Genomic DNA, 22,776 nt, shown 5'->3' with positions numbered 1-22,776 from the left:
CAAACAAACAAACAAAAAGGCTGCAAAGTTTCGCGATGCGCGCATGCGCTTGCAAACATCGAGACGGAAGTCGCGAAATGTTTCGCTGCGCCTTCGCTAGGAGGCAATGCGGGTGTTTGCGATGTGGAGGCTTCACGAATGTGACGTCAGGGTAGTCAGGGCCTCTCCTTAGTTTTTCCTTCCTCCATGAGCAACGGTGCAGCGACGTCACACCCCACGTGACTGCGCGCGCTCCGCCTCCTCACCGCGGTTTGCGCGGGCGCGCGCCGGCTCCGCACCGCTCTTCTAGGTGGCATTGGGTGCAGTGCTTCGCCGCTCCTTCTCTCGCCGTTCGCTCTCTCTCCTCCCTGCGCCCCACTCTCCCGTCCGCTGGCTGGGCGCCTCTCGAAATGTGTGCTCAAGACGCCGCTGTGAAACGCCAACGGCGACCACAAGGCTGATATTATGGCCGTCAGGTACAATGACAACACAAACAGGTGCTGATGAATGTGTAAATAAATGGTTACGGTACAAATCCTTGTCTCGTCATTAATTAACGCCATTAAAATTACTGCGCCGTGTACTCTCGGCGCAAGAAATGCATTCGCATTTCCTCACGATTCCCTTCGGGGAGGTGGGGGCATTTTTTTTTAAAGACGATAGTCTTTCTTGGGGAACTTAAACGCAGAAATTTTAGGGGCGAAGCTCCTTAAAGCGGCACCTGTTCGTCCCCGTCGTAGTGCGTAACCAGTGGGGCTCTTCGATTTTCCACTTCTGGCTACCCGCGGGCTGCCAGAGCCAGCCAGAGCACGCTCATTTTTCTCGGGTTGCCCGACCCCCCCGCGGTGCACTTCCTGTTGGCGCTCGTTTTTCTCGGGTTGGACGGTTCTGGCGGCCCGCGGGGAGCCCGAGCGTCGCCAGAACCTTCCAGGAAAATTTAGTCGTGGAAGCTCTCTGGAAGGTTTCGGGCTAGCAGACGCCGAAAAGAGACGATACGCGCTCGCCGCCATCCTTGTGAGGACTCGACGGATTGCAATGCGGGCGCTTGCCGACTACACCTTTGCTTGTCCTTACGCTCGGGCCGCTCGGCGCCGTTCCGCCGTGCGAGATGGCGCGATTACGAGTGGCTGCGAGCATTTGTAGCTAATATGTTTATTGCTTTTCTTATGTGTCCCGTGAAGTTTCCTTCCGTGAACAACGCGGCGAACTGTCGCGTTCTAACCATTCTAACTGCGTCGTGCACATGTACCAAAAGTTATGTACACGTTCGTACGAACGCATGGAGACCCCTTTCGAGTTTATTTTTTCGTAGTAGTATTCGATTGTGGTGTCGTGTGCTGTATGTCCATTTAGCTGAGACGATTGTGATCGATATATTTCGCTCCGTCGTATGCTTGCGTGCGTGAACCCCGTCAGAACTGAACTATTTCAACTAGGTCTTCGATGTTGATAAAATGCACAAATCGAATAAAAGCGATCGCGACGTTGTTTTTTGTGTGATGCTCGTTGGTCGCGAACGGCGTGCGAGCGTACTTCGATCTATGGGCCAGTACATGAGGTATGGTATAATGTTATGCTACGACGCGTCGATGTGAAAAAACGAAGATGAATTCAGAAATGTATACATCCTTTTGTTGCTTATTTCATCGCCGGCTCTGTCTTTTTCCACCTCTTAGTAATAATTCCATGCAGTACGTACGCGGTTACCACCTAGTAGCTCAAATAAAAGCTGAGCTAGTACATGAGATTTTTGGAGTGCCACTTGGGACTGGAAAAGAGGCTCAGGCAACATCTGCTAAAACGAGTCCAAGACGCGTCACACGGAAGTTTATTTTAGATATAACACGCACTCGTGGTACCCATACCGCCGCACGTCTCAAGTTATGACAAAACGCAAGCTGGTCAACGCGTGTGTGCGACGTAGTACGCGATAGATCCTCGAGCTCTATTGGGGACACGATCGCTTTCGCGAGATTTTCGCGTCGTGTTGTGCAGCGACTGTTACACGTACTAAGCAGACGTGAGCTTGTTAAGCCGTTAGGGCGCATTCACACTTGAGAAGCGAAGAGAAAGCGAAAGCGCCAGAGCGTCCGGAAAACCGTTTTCGCGCGCGTCGGAAATGTTCACATTTGTTCTGCCTCTCCCGCATACTGTCGCCGCCGCCGCGGCCTTCGCCACTTCGAGAATTAATTCTCTTTTCCCCGTTTCCTGAGCATTTAATTTCGTACCAAATTCAAGTTAAGTATGCAAAACACGGAAAATAAATAGCTTTCACCTTTTCAAACCGCCGTTTCGGGAGATACACCAGCAGAAACCACATAAGCGGACACGGCAGCAGTGGCCGCGGCGGCGGATTCACCCGGCTTTGCAAAACGCGAGGCACGTTGGGGCACGCCGACTCGCTGCTGCTACACCATTTTTCTACTTCCAGTGTTCTCGTCAATCGTAATCCAAACCAGGTTCTCGAGGAACGCGTCCTTGTCGAGGCTGTGAGTCTTGTCGCGCTGCACGGGTAGTTTGCGAATGCGCCGATGCGAGCCACCGCCGACGCCTTGGCCGCCATGTTGAATTTGCGGTCTGTTGTTTACGTCACGTGATTTAAGCTAGCGCAGCCAAAGTACGGCTTCCCGTGAAGCGGAAAGGCGATCCGCTTTCGCGTGGCGGAAAAATCGGTCTCGGACCGATTTTTTCGCGTCCGCCTCGCGGCGTGGTTTTCCGGCCGCTTAGGCGGCGAAGCGAGTGAACTTCCGGCGAGTTTTGCCGCTTTCGCCCCCATCGAGGCCAAGTGTGAACGCGCCATTAGCGGCGCGGCAGCTCACCTTGCATCGCTTTCGTGGTGCCGTGCGCCAGCTGGCGGTTTTGTTCGCGGACGGGGCGAGTTGCGCACGATTTTGCGAACGTACGTGATCGTATCCAAAATCCGTATGCTCGAGAATGTCACTTCAGCTCCTCAGCAAACCTAGCCACATATTTTCAAGCGGGCAATGCAGAAAAACCAACGCGCACGCGGCGCAAAGTTTCGTTTGCTGCCACGGCGGTAGCGTTTGTTTAAGTTTAGGCTGGCTGTCCCAGCGTTCGATTTTGTATTCTTGGGGCAGCTTCGGGTTGTCTCGGGCTTCCCACACACGTGACCAAGACGCTGTTTCCTGTCCCGACCGGAACTAGCTGGCTGACCCTCTGGCTATCTCTGGCTGCCAGAAAGCTGCCAGAAGTCCGAAAACCGAAGAGTCCCAGTCTTAACGCTAGTACCAGATCTTGACCTCCAAGGTGGTGCCGGTGGGAGTTGGGAGGGAATTGCGCTACAGTTAACTGGGACTTAACAAAGCTAGAGGACGGACGAACGGAATGGACACGACAGTCCGTCCTCTAGCTTTGTTAAGTCCCAGTTAACTGTAGCGCAATTCCCTCCCAACATGCACAACAAACTAGCCCAATTTCTAACTTTGCCGGTGGGAGATTTCTCCTGTGCGTTGTTGAACAATAAAAAATTCGCAGCGTGCGCGTTAACTAAAAGCCGACTTCGTCTGTCTCTCGTTCCCCATTAGCAGCCATTGGCATGTTCCAGTAGGAAACGTTAGTAGAAGTGTAAGTGTTGGCTAAAAGCCGACTTCTTTTGTCTCTCATTCCCCATTAGCAGCCATTGTTTACCTCCAAGGTAGTGCCTGGTGAGATTTCTCCTGTGCGTGAATAAACAATAAAAATTCACAGCGTACATGTAAAATAAAGTGAGCTGCAAGTCGCCATGACTCTCATCGACCCTTTAGTATAAACCGGCCCGATCTCACGTCGTTGATGATGTACTGGGCGTGAAGCTGCGCGACGCCGCCGCCAAGATCCTGCCGTACGAGAGCTTCGCCCCACTCATCATCATTCACCCCGTGGATATGCTGTAGAATTTTTGGTCTGTCTTTCTGTTTGTCGGCACGTCACCCGATTCAGCCACCCGGCCAAAGTTGAACCACTTGCTTACCGCCCACCCATCTTGAACTGGTACGGCTGTTCATACTTGTGAACGTTGTCGATCAAAAAGTATATATTACGCATATCTGAGGCGCAACATCATTAGGTAAATATTAGGAGGTGTGTTCTTTTAATAGTATTTTAAAATACATAGATACGCAATTTTAAAGACCCTAGTTTCTTAAGTTGCGCTGAAAATGCGACTGCGTTGAAACTTGTCTTCCTCCGTGCCCTCTGCACAAGCTCATGTTGTGTTTCGGTTTCGGTTCAGTATTGTACGATTGACAGGGAGCACCGCTCTGGCATTCCTGTTTTAGCCAGGCGACGTGTAAATAAGAGAGTGTGTGGAGAGTACTCGTTGAGTGCGGACGTTTCTTCTCCTTCGGCGGATCGCGCCAAACAGCGTGTTCGGGCTGGCCGGCGTCCCCACCGGTCACGCTGGTCACCGCCGGTCTTCGCCTGCCGCTGCGCCGGGACTACCAGCCCGCAACACAGCACTCATGTTTCCCGACGTATTGCCAGATGGCGTCCATATCTCACGCAGCGCCTCTTCTATCGTCTTTAGACGACATTTGCAGCGAAGCACGCAGATACGCGGCCAACTGTTTTTTCAACGCTTTCACGCGTGCTGCTGTGCTCTGAAGCAGCAGCGCCTTGGTACTGCGTTAACACGTGCTTGCAGCGTCAATACAATCCATGTCCTGGCAATCAGACGTTCTGTGAAAAAAGACTGAAACTTGGGCTGCGGATCCATCATGAAGTCCCATGAAAGGTGGACAAGGACCCCAAGAGACGGACTGTCTTGGCGAAAGAGCAAGGCCTCACAACCTACACGCACACCTGCCAACTCTCCGATTTGCACGAGAGACTCGAATTTCGAGCAAATCTCCCGACTGTGCGGGCACGGCCATAAATATCCCGAAAAGGGCCCCCAACACTACCGCGATAAGAAAATACCAGCAACCAAGGACAGCGATTCTAAATTTTTCTGGCCTTCATCTATCGCATGCAACGCGCTTTTTAAGTTACTTTCACCGCAGTACTGAATTGTCATGCAAAAAAGCGTTGTACGATTAGGAAGGGGCTAGTAGCGGTCACGCGGCACAACACATCTGGTTCATTAATTACCAACGCGCGCACGCACCGTATATTTACGAATACAAGTATGAATATCGACGTCTAAAAAGTTTACTGGCAATCATTCAGAACAGTTGATAGCGTCGCTGCGGCCCTGAGAAACGCAAAATCAAAACGTATGCCATCATTATTTTGTCGCACACTAATTTTTCATGATTTCTGGTGTTACGAATTTCAGATGATACGAATAATTTTGGCGACCCCGCAAGATTCGTATCACCGAGGTTTTACTGTATACATAATTTCACTGGCAGCTGTTGTGTCTATCTCTCCTCCAGAAGTCTCGCGTCCTCCAGCAATAAAGGGCGAGGCCCCAACTCGCTGGAAGTATATTCTTGGAGCCCTCGACCCACTTCACTATGCATAGATAAAACAATAGACAACTAAATATATCAATGCATTCGTGCAGTTGAGTATTTTCATTTTTACTCATGTAAATATATGAATAAATGTAAAAGTAAAGGCAAGGAGCAAGCGCCCCATAATTTTGTTCTTCCGACGGATTAACTCTCCACATAGGAGTCTTTAACAAAAAAGCCAAGCCCGCTTCGCGGTATTTGCATATTCTCTTTTCTATATTCAAACGACTACTTTCTCTCCCTCCCCCCACCTCTCTAATCTACTCCCACCCTTTCTTCTTCCATGCCACGCCGTCGCCAATCTAGTGAACCCCGCGCCCTTCACGCGACGCCATTGTATATGGAAGCAAAGGTGCCCGCTCACCTGCGACTGCTGAGAGGTCTGCGCGGTGGCAAGAGCGAGAGCCAACGGATTCGCTCGGTTGCCCGTACTACACACTTCCTCAGGATTCACGGCAATGGAGGTGCACTAAACGCAATATTTAGAACTACACCAGGGCCTACACAATAAAGACATTACGGCAGCATTTAGCGGTTGATTTAGAAGTGCAACAAGGCCTAGACAAGAAGAATATTAGTGCTACAATAACCACAGAATGTTTATTAGATGCAAAGCAGTTTTTGCGCTGGGCTGTGTCTGTAGTTTCATTTGCGACCGTCCGCTTTCTACCACCTAGCATAGCCATTCGAGCGCGCGCTCGCGCCAAGGAGAAGTCTTCTTCCTCTTGTTCATCGACCGCCATGATGATGATATGCGCCGAGCACTTTAGGGGCCCGGGCTGCCGTATGCTGTCCTAGCTTGGCGTAACGCGGACAAAACGATGTGTGCTGGCACGCGCTGGCGCGTTCCAAATTGTTTAAGGGGCTGGGTAAGACGGTTTGGACTCTCCCCCTTACACTCTCTCAGTAATCACGTGACGGTGAACCCGCGTGATGAACCCACGTGGCGTGCTCCAACAAGAGTTCGGGACGAGTAACAGCAACAGCAATTACAGTGGATTCATGGTGTGCTCCACTTGCAACGACGCGTTAACATCGGGCGGGGTCAATGATCATTGACTAACGTCAATGATCTAAATTAAACATTTGTGGTATTCATTCTAAAAGTCTGCGCTCGCAAACACGGACAAAAGAAATGAGTCAGGACACCACAAACACCGACACTTGTGGTGTCTCGACTTCTTTGTTGTGTCCGTGTTTGCACGCCCGGTCTTTTAGAATTATTACTTGCCAACTGGCTCTCCTTTCTGTTATTCTAATCTTTGTAGTAGCTGTGGAAGTTAATGTACACCTGGACATAGGATATGATGAATCCCGTGCAAAGATGGCATCAACATGTACATAATAAACAGTGGTACTCGATATACCCACTTTCAAACGGTGGTCGTCGCAGGAGAGAAACGGAAAATTTTGCGCTCCCTGATAATGGGGTATCTAAGCCTGAGCCCATGCATAGACTGATGCAAACACTAGCACAGAGCGCTTCAGGAACAGGATAGGCACAGTTTGTAGCTTGAGCAGTGAACGCGAAAACGCGTGCCGCTTCCTGTTGGCGTGTGTCTCGCAGCACCAAAGCGGTCACTTGAGCCACATTTACCTTTCGAAGTCGATGCGTTTCTACGGCGTTATTGCAGGAGTTTTATTACTAGGTACCATCTCATTCGAAGCATTAGGCCCCGGAGAGACACCGTTGGTGCATGTGGAAGCTTCACTACTATGGCGACTGCACAAGCACTCACTATCGGCGCTCATTAGAGCATGATGCAGCACTTCACTCTATCGCTCCTATACGGTTACACCGCCCCGCCAATCGAGAGCCCTGTGACACGGAGGAGGATTGAGAGATAAAAGGTGCGTTAGGACAGCATCATGCATGCGTATCGCTAGCGCAGCGAGTAGAGCGCCCGGCACTTTTCCTAGCGGAGGGGAGGGGTCGTGGGTTTGATTCCCATGTGTTCCGCGGCAACCGTACTTTTCCGCCTACTTTTGCTGTATCTATCTTTCTCTCTCCTTCTTGCGCTACCCATAGTTTTAACACGAAAGTATTCTATGCCGGGTTCCACCAGAACATTACTGAAATCATTTCCGTCACTGATGCGACTTCCATATAATGCACACGAACAGATGAAAAGAAAAAAAAAACAGATGTTTTGCTTATTTCAATGACCTGGGAGTCGGGCGTTCTACCCACTGCGCTACCGACACTCATGCACAAAGGTTCACAATCAGGCCTTATACCTCTCACACATCCCTTTCACAGTGACCTTGGTAGGTGCGGTGTCGCCGTCTCGGATCGGCGAAGTACTGCCGCATTACACTGACTAGACTCCACAGGGAAAGTTTCAGCTTTCAGTGCATCGAGAGAGACGCGCGGGACGCGTTCTCGCGTTCGCATCTCAAACTACGATCCCTACCTCTCGCGTACCTGAAGAACTGTGTGGTATACGCGTAAGCACATGCGCCGGTTAAACTATTACTGGGGAGCGCATACCTTGGCGTTTCTCTGCTCAGATGGCGATGCTTTGAATGAGTGCATATCGAATACCAGTGATATGTGCTTGTTGAGGTCACATGGCACGGGATTCATTATATGTTGTTTCCAGGTGTAGCTATGTGTCCTGCTATCCGATGATGCATTCAGCTTGTGTTGGTGACAGCATAGCTTAGTTGAGCTACCACAAGGGCTCAACAATGATCTTTGGCCTTAATCGTCGGGATAGTGATGTGCAATTTCACGTGGATTCATCCACGTCAAACGGTGCTAAAGCTGCCACACACGAATATATATCCGAAAACTCTCATACATCAATGCACAATAAAGAATCAAATATACTCCTATGAAAGCAGGGTTCACTTTAGTGTTATATCGATTCCTATGATGGAGGGATCAACCATGTTTTTTTATCTATTTATTGCCTAACTTTATTTCTTTCTCTTCCTCTCTGCTCCTCACTTCCGCTTTCTCTCTATCTCATTCTCCCTCTCGCTCTCTATTTTTTCTTTCTCTTTCTGTGTTTCTCTCTCGGTGTCTATTTCTCTTTATATAATGATCTATTCTTTTTCTGACTCTTTTTTGTGTCTAGTTCTTTCTAAGTCTTTCTATCTGTCTATTACTTTCTTTGTCTTTTCATCTTTTTTCTCTTTCTCCTCGATCCTTCTCTCTATGTCTATCTTTCTGTTCATTTGTATCTATTACTTTTCCTCTCTCTCTCTATCTTTCTCTCTCGGTACTAGTTTTCGGTAATAGCAAGGCGAGCTCTATTGAGCCTCGACGGAGTAAGCTTTCGCTCTGAAGGTCGCGATTGCCATGATTCAATTTAGTGTAGGAAATTTCTCTCGTGGTAGGGATTTCTTGGACTTCGCAATAATAGACTAACATCCGCAGAATGGTTCGGATTTCACAAATGTGATCGCTCTTCTGTTTACACAAGCGCGGTTGGGATGGTCGATTATTTTTAGAGTGAAGCCGTATATGTCTAAGGGATGAGAAAATGTGGTGGTCCGTGAGTCCGTGAGTGCGCAGAATCTATAATGAAGAAGCAATGCTAGCCTCTGCTACCTCAAAGGACCTCCAACTCGCAGTAGTTTCACTTCAGGTATTTCCAGCATTGGTAGCTAGGAATGAGGACTGTCGCAGCATGAATCGCTACCTACAAAATTGCTCAGGTATTCTTAAAATCCTTTAAACTAACGTCACCAAACGCTGACATTGAAGCACACATCTCTTAAATGTGGTAACAGAGTAATGAAACGAGACGACAGAAGATACTGTCGTGTTGCGGCCTAGCGAAAGGCCATGCGCATCCTGGCCGGCCGCAGGAGCAGAGAAAGGGACTGAGCCGCTTCCGATGCAGGCGAGATAACGTCAACCTTTATTCCATGCAACCAGCATACATATATATCGAACACTCATGTGACCAATGACGTCACGTACAAGCAACACTTTACAATTGTGGGCGACAGCGCCAGATAACGCGGACACTTGACGCGCATGGGCGCTTCACCACATCTCCCCTTCTTTAATAATACGCTGACAGTTGCAACCAACTTAGCAGCACTGCCAGCGAAAGAACATTTTGCAGAAACAAACAATGCGCAAGAAACAATACAGTCAATTACTGTACCCGTAGCGGTCCGGCTGTCGAACAAGACGACCAGATCGCGTTCGGTATTCAGGAAGGTCAGTTCCCGGCAAGGAAGGGCTAGATAGATCGTCAGGTGCCATGCTGTCTGTAACGCGATCAGATTTCTGTTCCGTTTCTACCCGACTATCATTTGCCTGAGGAAAGTCATAGCTACCTCCGTCATCCTCACCTTCTTTTCGCTGTGAAACAAAGCGAACCAAGGATTTCCTGTTTCTTTCTAGAACTACACCAGTGGAAGTTCTAACCACATACGACCTCGGCCGCTCAGCAAGTCGCAAGACTCGCGCTTTTTCTTTGCAGTCCGTCACCCAGACTTCCGCGCCCGGTTCGAGTGCTCGCAACGAAGTAGCCCTATGACGACGGTTGAAGTTCCTACGCTGCCGCTGTCGGGCGGTCGTATCATGGCTTCTGAACTTCTTCAGGTTTACCGTCTGAGGCAGAAGGCTGGTGGGACGGACAGGCACCGTTGTGCGTAGCCGCCTGCCCATTAGAAGTTCTGCAGGGCTTTTCCCAAGTAGCCCCGGAGTGTCCCTGTACGCTAGGAGAGAAAGATATGGGTCCTTCGCTTTTGTAATGAGACATTTAATTGTCTGGACCATCCTCTCTACTTCACCATTTGCCTGGGGGTACCTGGGGCTAGACGTCACAGCGCGAAAACCGTAGTTGCGAGCAAACAACTTGTATTCCTGCGACACAAATTGCGCTCCGTTATCAGACATAACAACTTCTGGTATGCCATGTCTTGCAAAGAAACTTTTAAGGTGCGTAATGACAGTGGCACACGTTGTAGATGATAACAAAGCAATCTCTGGGTACCTAGAAAAATAATCCACGACTACCAAATACCATTTTCCTTGAATATGGCAGAGATCAGCACCTAGTTTTTGCCAAGGACGCTGTGGAGTGGTTGTCGGGATCATTGGTTCTGACTTTTGGTGTCTGTGCTCGGCGCATACACGGCAATCGGTAACCAAAGCTTTCAGCTGACAACTCAACCCTGGCCACCATACCGACTCTTTGGCTCGAGCTCTGCATTTTTCGATTCCCAGGTGACTCTCGTGCAAGCGTATCAAGACCTCTGAGCGCAGTTTTTGAGGAATGACCAACCTCACACCTTTAAGTAGCACGCCTTCAGCAACTGTAAGCGTGGCTCTTTCTTGCCAATATGGACGCAAGACCATCGGAAGAGATGAGAATTTTGGCCACCCTTTCCGACTGAATTTTACGAGTGCTTGAAAAACTTCGTCAGCGGCTTGTTCTGCTTGCACTCTCTCGAAGAGGCTGGCCTCGACCGCGTTTGACAAGCATCCTGAAACGTGCTTGCTGACGTCATTAACAGACAGTGCATTATCACTTTCTTTTCCCCGAATCGGGGCCCTCGACAACACATCTGCAGTAACTAGGCTCTTGCCCGGGACATGCACAACTTCATAGCTGAACCGCATGAGCCTCATGCGAAAACGCTGAATGCGAGGTGGTAAAACATCTAAAGGAGATTTTCCCAGTAAGGTTACAAGAGGTTTGTGGTCGGTTTCACACACAATTTCAAGACCTTTGATGTACCCTTCGAATCGTTCTGCCGCCCACGTCATCGCTAGTGCTTCTTTTTCAATCTGGGAATATCTGGTTTCGGCAGACGTCAACGAGCGCGATGCAAAGGCAACGGGTCGTTTTTCGTTGTTTGGTTGAACTTGCATCAGTACCGCCCCCAAACCGAATGATGACGCATCGGCGGAAAGAATCGTAGGGTACTTTGCATCATAGTTAGCCATGACGCGCGCCGAACCGATAACGTCTTTAACGTACAACAGCGTTTGCTCTTGGGCTGGTCCCCACGTCCATTCAGAACTCTTCAAAAGCAAGTGACGTAACGGCGCCGTCTTTGAAGCCAAATCTGGTATGAATCTTGTCAGATGATTAGTCATACCGAGCAGCCGTCGAACGTCAGACACGTTATTTGGCGTCGGCAATTCTTTGATGGCCCGGACCTTTTCAGCGTCCGGCCTGATTCCGTCTCGACTTAGAACACAACCAAGAAATTTGATCTCGGTTACTCCAAAACAACACTTTTCTTTGTTTAGCGTAACGCCAGCACTCATGAGACGGTCTAAAGTAAGACGCAGACGCTCATCATGTTGAGCTTGGTCGCAGCCATAAATGAGCACATCATCCATCATGTTTACCACGCCTGGGGTTCCTTCCAGAATCTGCGACATTTTCTTTTGAAAAAACTCAGGTGCTGACGTTATTCCAAACGGTAGCCTCTGAAAACAGTATCGCCCAAATGGCGTAATGAAGGTAGTTAACAATTGACTTTCTGGCGAAACTTGATCTGATAAAATCCAGAATTAGCGTCCAGCTTCGAAAAAACTGATGCCCCACTTAACAGACCAAGGCTATCTTCAACAGTGGGCATAACGTAGCGCTCGCGAAGTACACTTTTATTTAGTTGTGTCAAGTCCACGCAAATACGAACGTCTCCAGAAGGTTTCAGTACTGGTACAATACCCGCGCACCATTCTGTTGGTTTGTCTACTTTGCGGATTACGTCGTCTCGTTCCATACGCTCGAGCTCCTGCTTAACTCTGTCCCGCAGGGGTAAGGCAATGCGACGAGCAACCTGAATAGCAAAGGGTACAGAGTTCGGCTTCAGTCTGATATTGTATTCCCCTTTCATAGCTCCCAGACTACCGAAAAGCTGAGGGTAGGAAGCTTCGATGGCTGTCGCGCTACTGACCGAGTCAGCGAAGTTGATTAGCTCAAGGGCTTCGAGCGCTGGGAGACCCAAAATTATCGAGCGCAAAGGCGAGACCACGTACACCGTTTGTCGGACAATGCGTTGTTTTCACTGGATAGTGGCAAGAAACTTTCCGAGAACATGCAGTGGCTCATTCGCAGGGCCTGTTAAGGTTATGTCGCATTTCTCTGGATAGGCAATCCCGGAAACGTTGAGGGTACAACAGACACTTCTGCACCCGAATCAAGTTTAGCGAACACCGGAGTTCCGTTAATGACAACTGGAGCATACCGAGAATTAGAGTGCTCCCCGTTTACCGGGCCTACGAATTACGCCCCCTTGTCCATATGGAGAGAAGAAAGCTGTACCTTCTTTCGCTCGCCTGCAGCCTTTTTCCGACACACCACTGCGAAATGTCCGGAACAACCGCAGTAGTTGCATTTTGCAGCTCGTGCCGGGCAGGAGGTCCTCGGGTGCTCTCCTTGACCGCAGTTGGGGCATGAACTGGGGGTGAGAGGTCGGTAGGACTGTGGTCTGGTGCGTTGACCTTGTGTGACAGGTGCACTGGTCCTTGACGAGGTGCCGGAACGCTGTCCTGAAGAATTCTTCCGGGGCTGCCGTTGTTTGTTGACCGCGTCCAGGTTGCTGGCTGGCGCTGCCGAAGGTTCGTCGCTGGTTTCTCGCAGCTGTTGCTGCTGTCGTTGGACGGTCTCCTTCAAGCGAGCTTTTGCCAAAGCGCTGGCGAGTGTCAAATTTGCATCCATTTGCAGAGACTCCGAGAGCTTGGCATCACTGAGGCAGACTACAAACCGGTCGCGGATCATGCGTTCCTTTTCCTTGTAGTCGCACCGGTCCGCCAGTGTGTGCAACGCGGTGATGAATTGGTCGACTGACTCTCCAGGTTGTTGTATGCGTCGGTGAAAACATGCACTCTCGTAAACGAGGTTCCGTGCGGCCACGAAGTGATCGTCGAACTTTTTTCTGACGACTTCGTACTTCTTCTGCTGTTCTTCAGATAGTGCGAAGGTCGAAAAGATCTCTCTCGCTTGCCTGCCCATTGTGTAGAGTAGAGTCCGGACTTGCGCTTCTTCACTTCGCTCATTTAAGCCAGAGGCAAAGCGGTAGTCGTCGAATAGTTGGATCTAGGAAGGCCATTCGGACGTCCGGTCGAAGTCAAACGTTGGCGGAGCTGGAACAGCGAACATGCCGTGAACTGGCTTGACTTCTTTGTCTTCTGACATGGCGCCGCTTGACGAAGACTGGTGCAACGTCCCTCGAATATCAGAAGACGGCCACTTCTGACACCATGTCGTGTTGTGGCCTAGCGAAAGGCCATGCGCATCCTGGCCGGCCGCAGGAGCAGAGAAAGGGACTGAGCCGCTTCCGATGCAGGCGAGATAACGTCAACCTTTATTCCATGCAACCAGCATACATATATATCGAACACTCATGTGACCAATGACGTCACGTACAAGCAACACTTTACAATTGTGGGCGACAGCGCCAGATAACGCGGACACTTTACGCGCATGGGCGCTATCACCACAGATACTTCCATGGATCTGAGCTCTTGATGAACACAGGGGCTACACGTTTCAGCTTGGCTGGTTAACCATACGTACGTAGTTTTTAGGGGGTGATTTTTTTTCAAGTTTAATTGATTAATATAGAATCGTTCGCCACCATAGTCATTCCTTGGCAGATCCTTATCGATAAGAGTATTTTTTTCAGTCAATCCACTTATTTAGTAGGCACTTTCAAGAAATTTTGATCGGCTTATACAGATGTACTGTTTAAGCAGTGCCACCTTAAAAAAAGTGAGTACAGGCCGGGTTTTTATTTAATTGTATCGAAGGTGCAGAAGAAATGTGATACTTGTTATGCACTATAGTGCGTAACGTACTGATGTATCGCACTATTGCGTAAGGGTTCGATAAATCATACTTACCTTCCTAATTACTATATATTGCCCAACGCGCTCCTTTCTATGTTTTATGATACCGCCGCCTTACACTAGTTACTACTGCCTTGCGCGAGCCGCGCCAGATTATTTTAGGACTATCGGTTGACGCTATTATGGATTCAGCTGAGTCTATTCTGGAACTAACGCGGCCACCAGCGATAAGGCTGGAATGTTCAATGTGGCATATGTAAATGCCGACGCGTCTTACCGCAGAGCAGTTCTATTGACGGCCGACGCTCCGTCCGCTGCTATAAGTGCACACTGTGCATTGCTGTGGTTTGACTTTCCGTTTCCCGGCCACTAGTTCTGCCAAATAGAGAGTTTCATCTTGGACACGCCGACTGCCACCTTCATCGACGTCACGACCCCGTTACAATATAATTGATGCTTATTAACAGTCATGCGATAAACAACATAGGATATAAAGGAAGGAAGACAGAACTTCAGGGGTTGATGGAGATTTTAAGTGTTGAAAAAATATCGAACAAGGAGTGTTGTTTGAGCGCAGCGGAAAAAAGAACGCAGCTATGAAACTACACTTGTTCAGTGCATATATTGCGTTTCAAAAGCCTCGGTTCAAACGCAGCAACGCCAGAAAATTATATTTTGACTCATATATTCAATTCTGTGTCGCGATGACCGTCTTACGTGACTCAGGGACGGACGGCTAGTTTTCTCGCTGTGTCGGCATAGAAAATCTAACGCATTTAAATGTGCTCTCTGGGAAACAATGTGAAGTCGACATGGAGGCATGTGCACATAACAAAAATCACACTTTGTCACATTTCAACGGCACATTGGCATTTTAGTCGTAGGAGGTTGCGGATGCTGTGGGGCTCTTCTAGGCGCTGAAGAAAGCTGGAAGGTAGATTAACGACGCCACGCCAATGCCACCTAAAACAACGTTCTACAGAAGGCTGGATTCTACAAAGAATCTCTACGCTTACGCTTGACTTATGCTCCATTTCACAAGCTGGTTGCAGAAATGTGAAACTTAGGCTGATTTCAACCATTCCAGATGGAGAGTTCCTCCGCGTCGTCTTAGTCCGCGCTCATTTCAATTTGAGGCCTAATCGGCTGAGTGCACGCACCGTGAGATCATGCATGTCTCGTGGACCTAAGTTCGAATCCGGATAGATGGACTTGGAATATTTAAAAGTATTTTTTCCGCAAATAACTTGTGGCTGCCTGACGCCAAATACGCCGCACCGCACCTTTTAAGTACTATTTTTGTTCCTTTGCATGCTTAGCGGGTGTACGGGGCTGCGATTGCTCCTCACGTACACCGATAAAAGCGTGCAAGGGTAGGTCCCTTTCCTGGAAGGTTAGTTGCGTGTTCATGAGTTTTCGTCTTTTCACAGCGAAACACCGTATGGTTCACACTTCAGGGTTTCTTCGCGGCGTGTTGTGTCAGAAGGATAAGCTATCCGGCAAAGACAACTTTTTCGCCAGTGCACTGTAGATTTCAATGTACCTTTTAAAAATTATTGTACGATACTCCGCTGAGACAGCTAAGAAATAACGGTGACGTTCATTCACTTCCGATATTTCATTATTTTATTGTGGAGTTGTAAAGGCTTGCGCAATTAGCGTCTGCCATCAGTACACGTGCTTTAAGGGAGGAACAAGGTAACAAAAGTGGCTTTGACTTGTGCTTCAACAAAATCGTATCTAAAAATACTCACGCTGTGCCTAATGCATTCGCCTTGTACTCCAACGACGAAGTAAAAGCGCAGTATGCGCGGTGAAATAATTTCTGAACCTCACAAGGAGCCTTGTAAACAGAGACACCTACATAATAGTGGGTATGTTTATTGCAGCCGTTATTGTGGATACGTGTGCGTCAGAGGTATGATACAAATTACAGGATACCACCGCTGATCAGTTCAAAAAGGCACCATAAAACGGGCAGTGTAATGTTGTGGGTTCCATCTTTAATGCACAAGCAGGTTTCTTCAGCAAGTTATTTACCATGTAGCAGCGCAAAAAGACAAAAACAAAACACTACGGTTGTCTAGCATACGCATAAATGTGGAACGGTGGACTTGACAGGTTTACATTTGCGCACTTGAAAAGAAGGCGCACAAATGACACAGAATCTTTAAGTTACATGGCATGCATATGGGGTGTGCGAGATAGCCTACTTATTGCTCAAAAAGCTGTTTGAGAATCGCGAACTTTGGTCACTGTAGGTCCCCAATAAAACATTTGCAGTTATTTTGGCAACAAACATGCATCCTATGTGCATCGACAAAGCAAACTCAAATTATGTGAAACAAAAAAAAACATCGCAAAAAGTAGAAATGCATGCGCAAGGCACCTTTGCCAGCTCAAGTGCGGATTCAGAACATGACCAACTGTCCCTTAAACATTTGGGGAATTTCGCAGATGGGCTCACACCTAATGTCCCACTCATACACCCTCCTCATTCCACGCGGGTTGAGTTGAGAAGCTAGTTTGGTTTGTTCGACGAGCTTCACCATGACACATACCAAAATAAGGTGAGAAAGTGTATCCGTCCGATCTATTGCAGAGGCCTTAAGAATAGAACACCTGGCAAAACAGGCACACTTCTGAAGGTTATGCACACTTGAATTACACATTTTTGCGTAAAACGCAGCAGAAGCCTGGTGCATTTTAGCCTGCACTCAGCTATTCAAAACAGAACACCTGACAGGACAAGCGCATTTCTGAACGTTATCAACACGATTGCATATCGCATCCTAGTTCATGTCTTCGAGTGCGTCTAACGGAGCTCGCACTCGAGGTAGTCTTCGTCAGTGGACACGGAGCCGCCACTACTCATTGTGTCCTCTGTGAGGTTCATCACCATTGGCTCAAGACCGTCAACATCATCAATGGAGTGGTCCAGTTTACGTCGTGGCGTTGACCCACGTTTCTTCAGTGTAAAAGTAAATAGCCTACCTTGGCGTCCCAATTCCACAATCTCACGCAAGCTGAGGTGGCGAAACTGCATAATGCCTGTCGCTTTGATGAGAAGTTCGTTCCGAGACCGCTTCATATATTGGAAACCAAGCTTGTTCGACATCATGTGCATAGCTTCCGTCAATACGGATTGGCGCTCGCTGTCCTCTTCGAAGTGACGCATCAGCTTGTTGACAGGGGGGTCTCTTTCTTTAAAAACAGGCTCTTCACGAACCTTCTCACCACTCCAGGCGAAAGTCGTCCAGCTTCTTGCGGTGTCACGTGTGCTGTGAGGTGAGCCATATACTGTGGTGTATGGTCATGCAATAAACAAAAGTTGGATGTTTAGAGGTCATCCTGTTTCTTCTTCGCTGTAGCCTCTTTTCTTCATGCTCCACTTGAGCTGCGCTATACTAGTACGATATAATAATGCACTAACTTGGACAATCAGCAGTACTAGTCAGCTTCTTCCGCAATCGGCAATTTCAGCCGCAATGCTTCATTGGTGTGAGCGCCCTGCCCTACTTTTCTTTCTCCGACGCCCACTCGTGCATCGTCCGCTGGCTCAACTTTTTGAGTTGTGCAGTCTCCTTAACCAAAAACTTCAGCATGGCCCCTTCTTAGCACTCAATCCCAAGCGATTCTCAGACGTTGACAGCTAGCGTTTTCGCCTCTTACGGATAAAATTTCTCTTTGGAAAAGCGGCATACACGAGACGCTATGCTTCTTCGGCGGACGCCATGTTCACCAATGACGGCGCACCACTTAGCAGGAAGCCTCCGCTTCGTCTTTTTTTTGCGTTTCCTTACTGCGTTTGTACAACGGTGTGCAATAAAGCTCTCACCGCTTGCTCAACATAACTATCCAATCTTTGCAGAAAAGTTGAATCGACTTTCCACATATTTGGAACATAATGTTCCAATGTGCAAGGAACTATTTATTCCATGGTCCTGCAGAAAATTACAGAAAACAAAATACAATACTAATGCCAGCAATCCTAAAATAATCACAGTGATAGTCTCCTAGTTGGTTTTAGATGACAGAAGTACACAGAACAATACCTATTGTAGTTATTACGCCAAGGAAGACAACGTGCAATGAGCGCACTATAGGGCGCTGCCCCTGAATATCACCGCCGTGCGCTTCGTAGCTTCCACCCTGCTGTAACCAGTTTCTGAGATGGACAATAAACTCGAAAAGGAGTATCTGCGTAGATCTCTCATTCATTTATTCATTCATTCTTTGCTATAAATTGCATTGTCAGCGCACGTTAAAGAACACCAGATGGCCAAAATTTCCGATCTCTCAATATTCTAATGATCATATTATGATATCTGCACGTAAAAGCAGATATTTTAGGGCGAAAGCCTTAGATGCCCTAACAAACGCGAAAGTTGACCGGCGTCCAGCGTCGGCGTCTCGCGTTGGCGCCCACAGAGTGGTGCGAAAATCATCATCACGTGATCATTCACTCTATGGCGTCACAGATCACCAGAATTTGTGTCGTCATAGTGAAGTCACAGTGACGTCATGTGACGTGAAGTCACATGCTGACGTAATCACATGCATCTGAGCTTGGCCAAATGTGCCGACCACAGAGGCAGTCCAAAGCAAGTGAGGCGCCTCCCATCCTGCAGCCAATGCAAAACGACATTAGATGCAGCAAGCGTTCGGAGAATGGCGGCGCAGGACAATAATACATCGACTGAGAAGAAACAACATCACCCGCTAAAGGCAACCATGTGTGTATGCGAAGCATCGAGGTGATGCTTAGCATGAGCGGGAGATGGTGTAATATTTTTTCTTGCGTTTTTCAGCCTGTACAATCCTCTGGCATAGAATCAGCACTGTCTTCCAGTATCCATCCCGCTCCCGCTGCGTGGAACTGAACTGCCGGCGTTCGAGGTATTCGACTCCCGCAAAGTCGCAAGATCATGTGAGTCTGCCTCTCTGCAGTCCATGCCATTGGTGTCGTCGTGGGATTCTTCAGCGAGGGAAGGAGAGCACGAGCGCCCCGCGTTTGGAGCCACAGAAGCAGAGGCGGCCATCGGCCGCTCGTGCTACGTCAAGACACCGGAGGCGTCGCTGCTGCCTACTCGTCACTAAAGTCACTGGAACGGGAAAAGTACCGCGACCGTCCTGCCCGCCGCCATATTTGGTCCAGCGCGGCCGCAGCTGCGGCGGCGCGGTGTTGATTTCACGCGGAGTGACGCAATTTTTACGCATTGCTTGCACTTTTGCAGCCCCGAATGAAGCATAGCGTTGTTCTCTAATTGATTAGGAAAGAAATTGCGGCAGTTTTCACTTGCCTACACGGGCACGCACGCGTAAAAACGCAATAAATAAATAAGAACTGCGCGGCATTTACGCGGCATTTTCTTAGCGAACTTCTGCGACTGTGAACGTATCTATCTATCTATCTATCTATCTATCTATCTATCTATCTATCTATCTATCTATCTATCTATCTATCTATCTATCTATCTATCTATCTATCTATCTATCTATCTATCTATCTATCTATCCGCCCACGTCTTTGTGCTCCCCTGGCCGTTTCGTTAATGGGATGTACACCAAATTTGGTATGGCATAACATGACTGTATGACGAATATAAATGGCAGGTGATGACATGAAATAAATGATATGCATGCCATGTACGGCATGATTTACATGCCACGCTCATGGTGCGCTCGCGGCCGCTTCGCTATATAGCTTGATACACACCAAAATTGCTATGGCGTGACAAGAGTGTATGACGAACACAAGTTACTGATTATAACGTGCAAATCATGAAATGCATCCCATGTAAAACATGATTTACATGACATGGTCTCGGGGCACTCGCGGTCGTTTAATGAAATGCATATGTACCAAAATTGATATGACGAGATATTTCTGTATGACGAACGTTAGTGACCGGTGGTAACATGTAAATCATGCCTTACATGACATGCGTGCCATTATTTTCATGTTACCACCTGGCATTTAGGTTCGCCATACATTCACGTCACGCAATACCGATTTTGGTGCATATGAGGCCAGCGAACCGGCCACGAGTGCACCATGAGCATAGCATGTAAATTATGCCTTAGATGACATGCGTGCCATTACTTTCATGTTACCACCTATAATTTATGTTCGTCATACAGCCACGTCACGCAATACCAATCTGTAGCAGTCAGTTTTCATGGCGCACTGATCGTTATATGTGAGCCCAAAGGCGTCAGTTTTACGTCAAACATAATTAAGAGCTGCCCGGCAATGTTACTGTGCATGAACTTTCTGCGGCAACCACGCGAAACAAGCTGCACTAGTGTAGGCGCCTTTATATACGCCGGCAGAATTCTCTGTTTTTCAATAAAGAGCTTTCTCTCTCTCTCGCTCTCTAGTGCAGGAGAATGAATGAATAAACTTTTAAAGTCCGGGCGAGGCGGGATGAAGAGGGGGTTAACCCCTCTCCCGTCCCGAGACGCAAACATTCCCCCAAACAATATATGCGAATTCTCAATGAAACGCTTGCCTCACAAAGGCAAGTATTAGTCGTGGGAACAAATTTTTCCAGCCGTATTCTGTTCAGCCACACAGCCCGTCGCTTGGCATCTTTTTCCCGCTGTGAATAGCAAAGAGGGCTTTGCCCGTTTCCCCCCGGCTGCTGCACCCAAAAGCGCAGCACCCAGGCATTCTTGGATGCCTCGACAGGCTTGCGATGAAGTGTCAAAACGATACGGGATGTCGTAACGATCCTGCACGCTTTTCAGAGGCTATAAAAACAATCGCCCTCCAAAGCGCCGTGCGTCGGCGGCCGGGAGACACTAGCGAGGCGAACGAGCTGGACGATTTGTATGGCGAAGCCGCCGAAAGGGAGCGGCGGCGAAGAGAAAACGAACGCGGTACTTTTCCCGTTCCAGTGACTTTATGCGGCGGCTGCCTACAGCGCCATCAACAGACAGCTAAAGAAAGCATGTCCGCTTTTGGCGTCATATATCGGCAAAGAAAATAAGCGCTGCTAGATTACGCTCCCTATCCGCTCGCGCGATGGGTGGTGCCTGCAGATGACGCCAAAAACGGGCGAGCTTTCTTTAGCTATCGGTTGATGGCGCTGTAGGCAGCCGGCGCATAAAGTCACTGGAACGGGAAAAGTACCACGACCGTGCTGCCCGCCGCCATGTTTGGTCCAGCGCGGCCGAAGCTGCGGCGGCGCGGTGCTGATTTCACGTGGAGTAACGCATGTTTTACTCATTGTGTGCGCTTTTGCAGCCCCGAATGAAGCATACTGTTGTTCTCTAACTCATAAGGAAGAAGTAGCGGCAGTTTTCACTTGCCTACACGCATACGCACGCGTTCTAACGCGATAAGGAAATGCGAACTGCGCGGCATTTACACGCTCGGCTGTCGGCACTTATTAAATGCGGCGCATTTCTTAGCGAACTTCTTGGACTGTGAACGTTATCTATCTATCTATCTATCTATCTATCTATCTATCTATCTATCTATCTATCTATCTATCTATCTATCTATCTATCTATCTATCTATCTATCTATCTATCTATCCGCCCACGACATTGTGCTCTCCTGGCCGTTTTTTGGTATGGCATAACATGACTGTATGACGAATATAAATAAAAAGTAATGACATGAAAATAATGATATGCATCTCATGTAAGGCATGATTTACATGCTATGCTCATGGTGCGTTCGCGGCGGCTTCGCTGCTTGATACACACAAAAATTGGTATGGCGTGACAGGAGTGTATGACGAACATAGGTTACTGGTATAACATGCAAATCATAATAGGCATGCCATGTAAAACATGATTTACATGACATTGTATACCATGCAAATCATAATAGGCATGCCATGTAAAACATGATTTACATGACATTGTATACCATGCAAATAATTATAGGCATGCCATGTAAAACATGATTTACATGACATTGTATACCTTGCAAATCATAATAGACATGCCATGTAAAACATGATTTACATGACATTGTATACCATGCAAATCATAATAGGCATGCCATATAAAACATGATTTACATGACATTGTATACCATGCAAATCATAATAGGCATGCCATGTAAAACATGATTTACATGACATTGTCTCGGGGCGCTCGCGGTTTATACGAAAATTGATATGCCAAGATATTCCTGTATGACGAACGCTGGTGACAGGTGGGAACATGTAAATCATGCCTTATATGACATGCGTGCCCTTATTTTCATGTTACCAACTAGTATTTGTGTTCCCCATAGTCACGTCACGCAATACCGATTTTGGTGCATATCAAACCAGCGAACTGGCCGCGAGTGCACCACGAGCCTGGCATGTAAATCATGCCCTACATGACATGCGTGCCATTATTTTCATGTTACCACCAGTTATTTATGTTCGTCATACAGTCACGTCACGCAGTACCGGTTTTGGTGCATATCAAGCCAGCGAACTGGCCGCGACAGCATCTTGAGCATGGCATGTAAATGATGCCTTACATGACATGCGTGCCATTATTTTCATGTTACCACCTGTTATTTATGTTCATCACACAGTCACGTCACGCAAT

General features: G+C 48.2%; 1 protein-coding gene across 1 annotated transcript; it reads right to left on the bottom strand.

The window, feature by feature from the left end:
• Positions 1 to 9,301: 9,301 nt before the first annotated feature.
• LOC119403505 (uncharacterized) lies at positions 9,302 to 13,797 on the bottom strand. The gene is made up of 2 exons (XM_037670437.2): positions 12,686 to 13,797; positions 9,302 to 10,266 (listed from the first exon to the last, which is right to left on the bottom strand). Exons 1-2 carry the CDS (start codon positions 13,373 to 13,375, stop codon positions 9,547 to 9,549), a joined length of 1,410 nt encoding a protein of 469 aa, XP_037526365.2. The 5' UTR covers positions 13,376 to 13,797; the 3' UTR covers positions 9,302 to 9,546.
• Between the last annotated feature and the right edge of the window lie 8,979 nt (positions 13,798 to 22,776).

The sequence above is a fragment of the Rhipicephalus sanguineus genome, chromosome 8 (genome assembly GCF_013339695.2).
Source record: "Rhipicephalus sanguineus isolate Rsan-2018 chromosome 8, BIME_Rsan_1.4, whole genome shotgun sequence".
Taxonomy (NCBI): Eukaryota; Metazoa; Arthropoda; class Arachnida; order Ixodida; family Ixodidae; genus Rhipicephalus; species Rhipicephalus sanguineus.
This window is presented reverse-complemented; position numbering and strand designations above follow the sequence as displayed.

Excerpts from the sequence above, each read along its gene's own strand:
- LOC119403505 (XM_037670437.2), bottom strand. The coding sequence starts at position 13,375 with ATGGGCAGGCAAGCGAGAGAGATCTTTTCGACCTTCGCACTATCTGAA. Across the intron at positions 10,267-12,685 it reads CTGCAGGCGAGCGAAAGAAG|GAATACAAGTTGTTTGCTCG; the intron begins GTACAGCTTTCT and ends TTTGTGTCGCAG.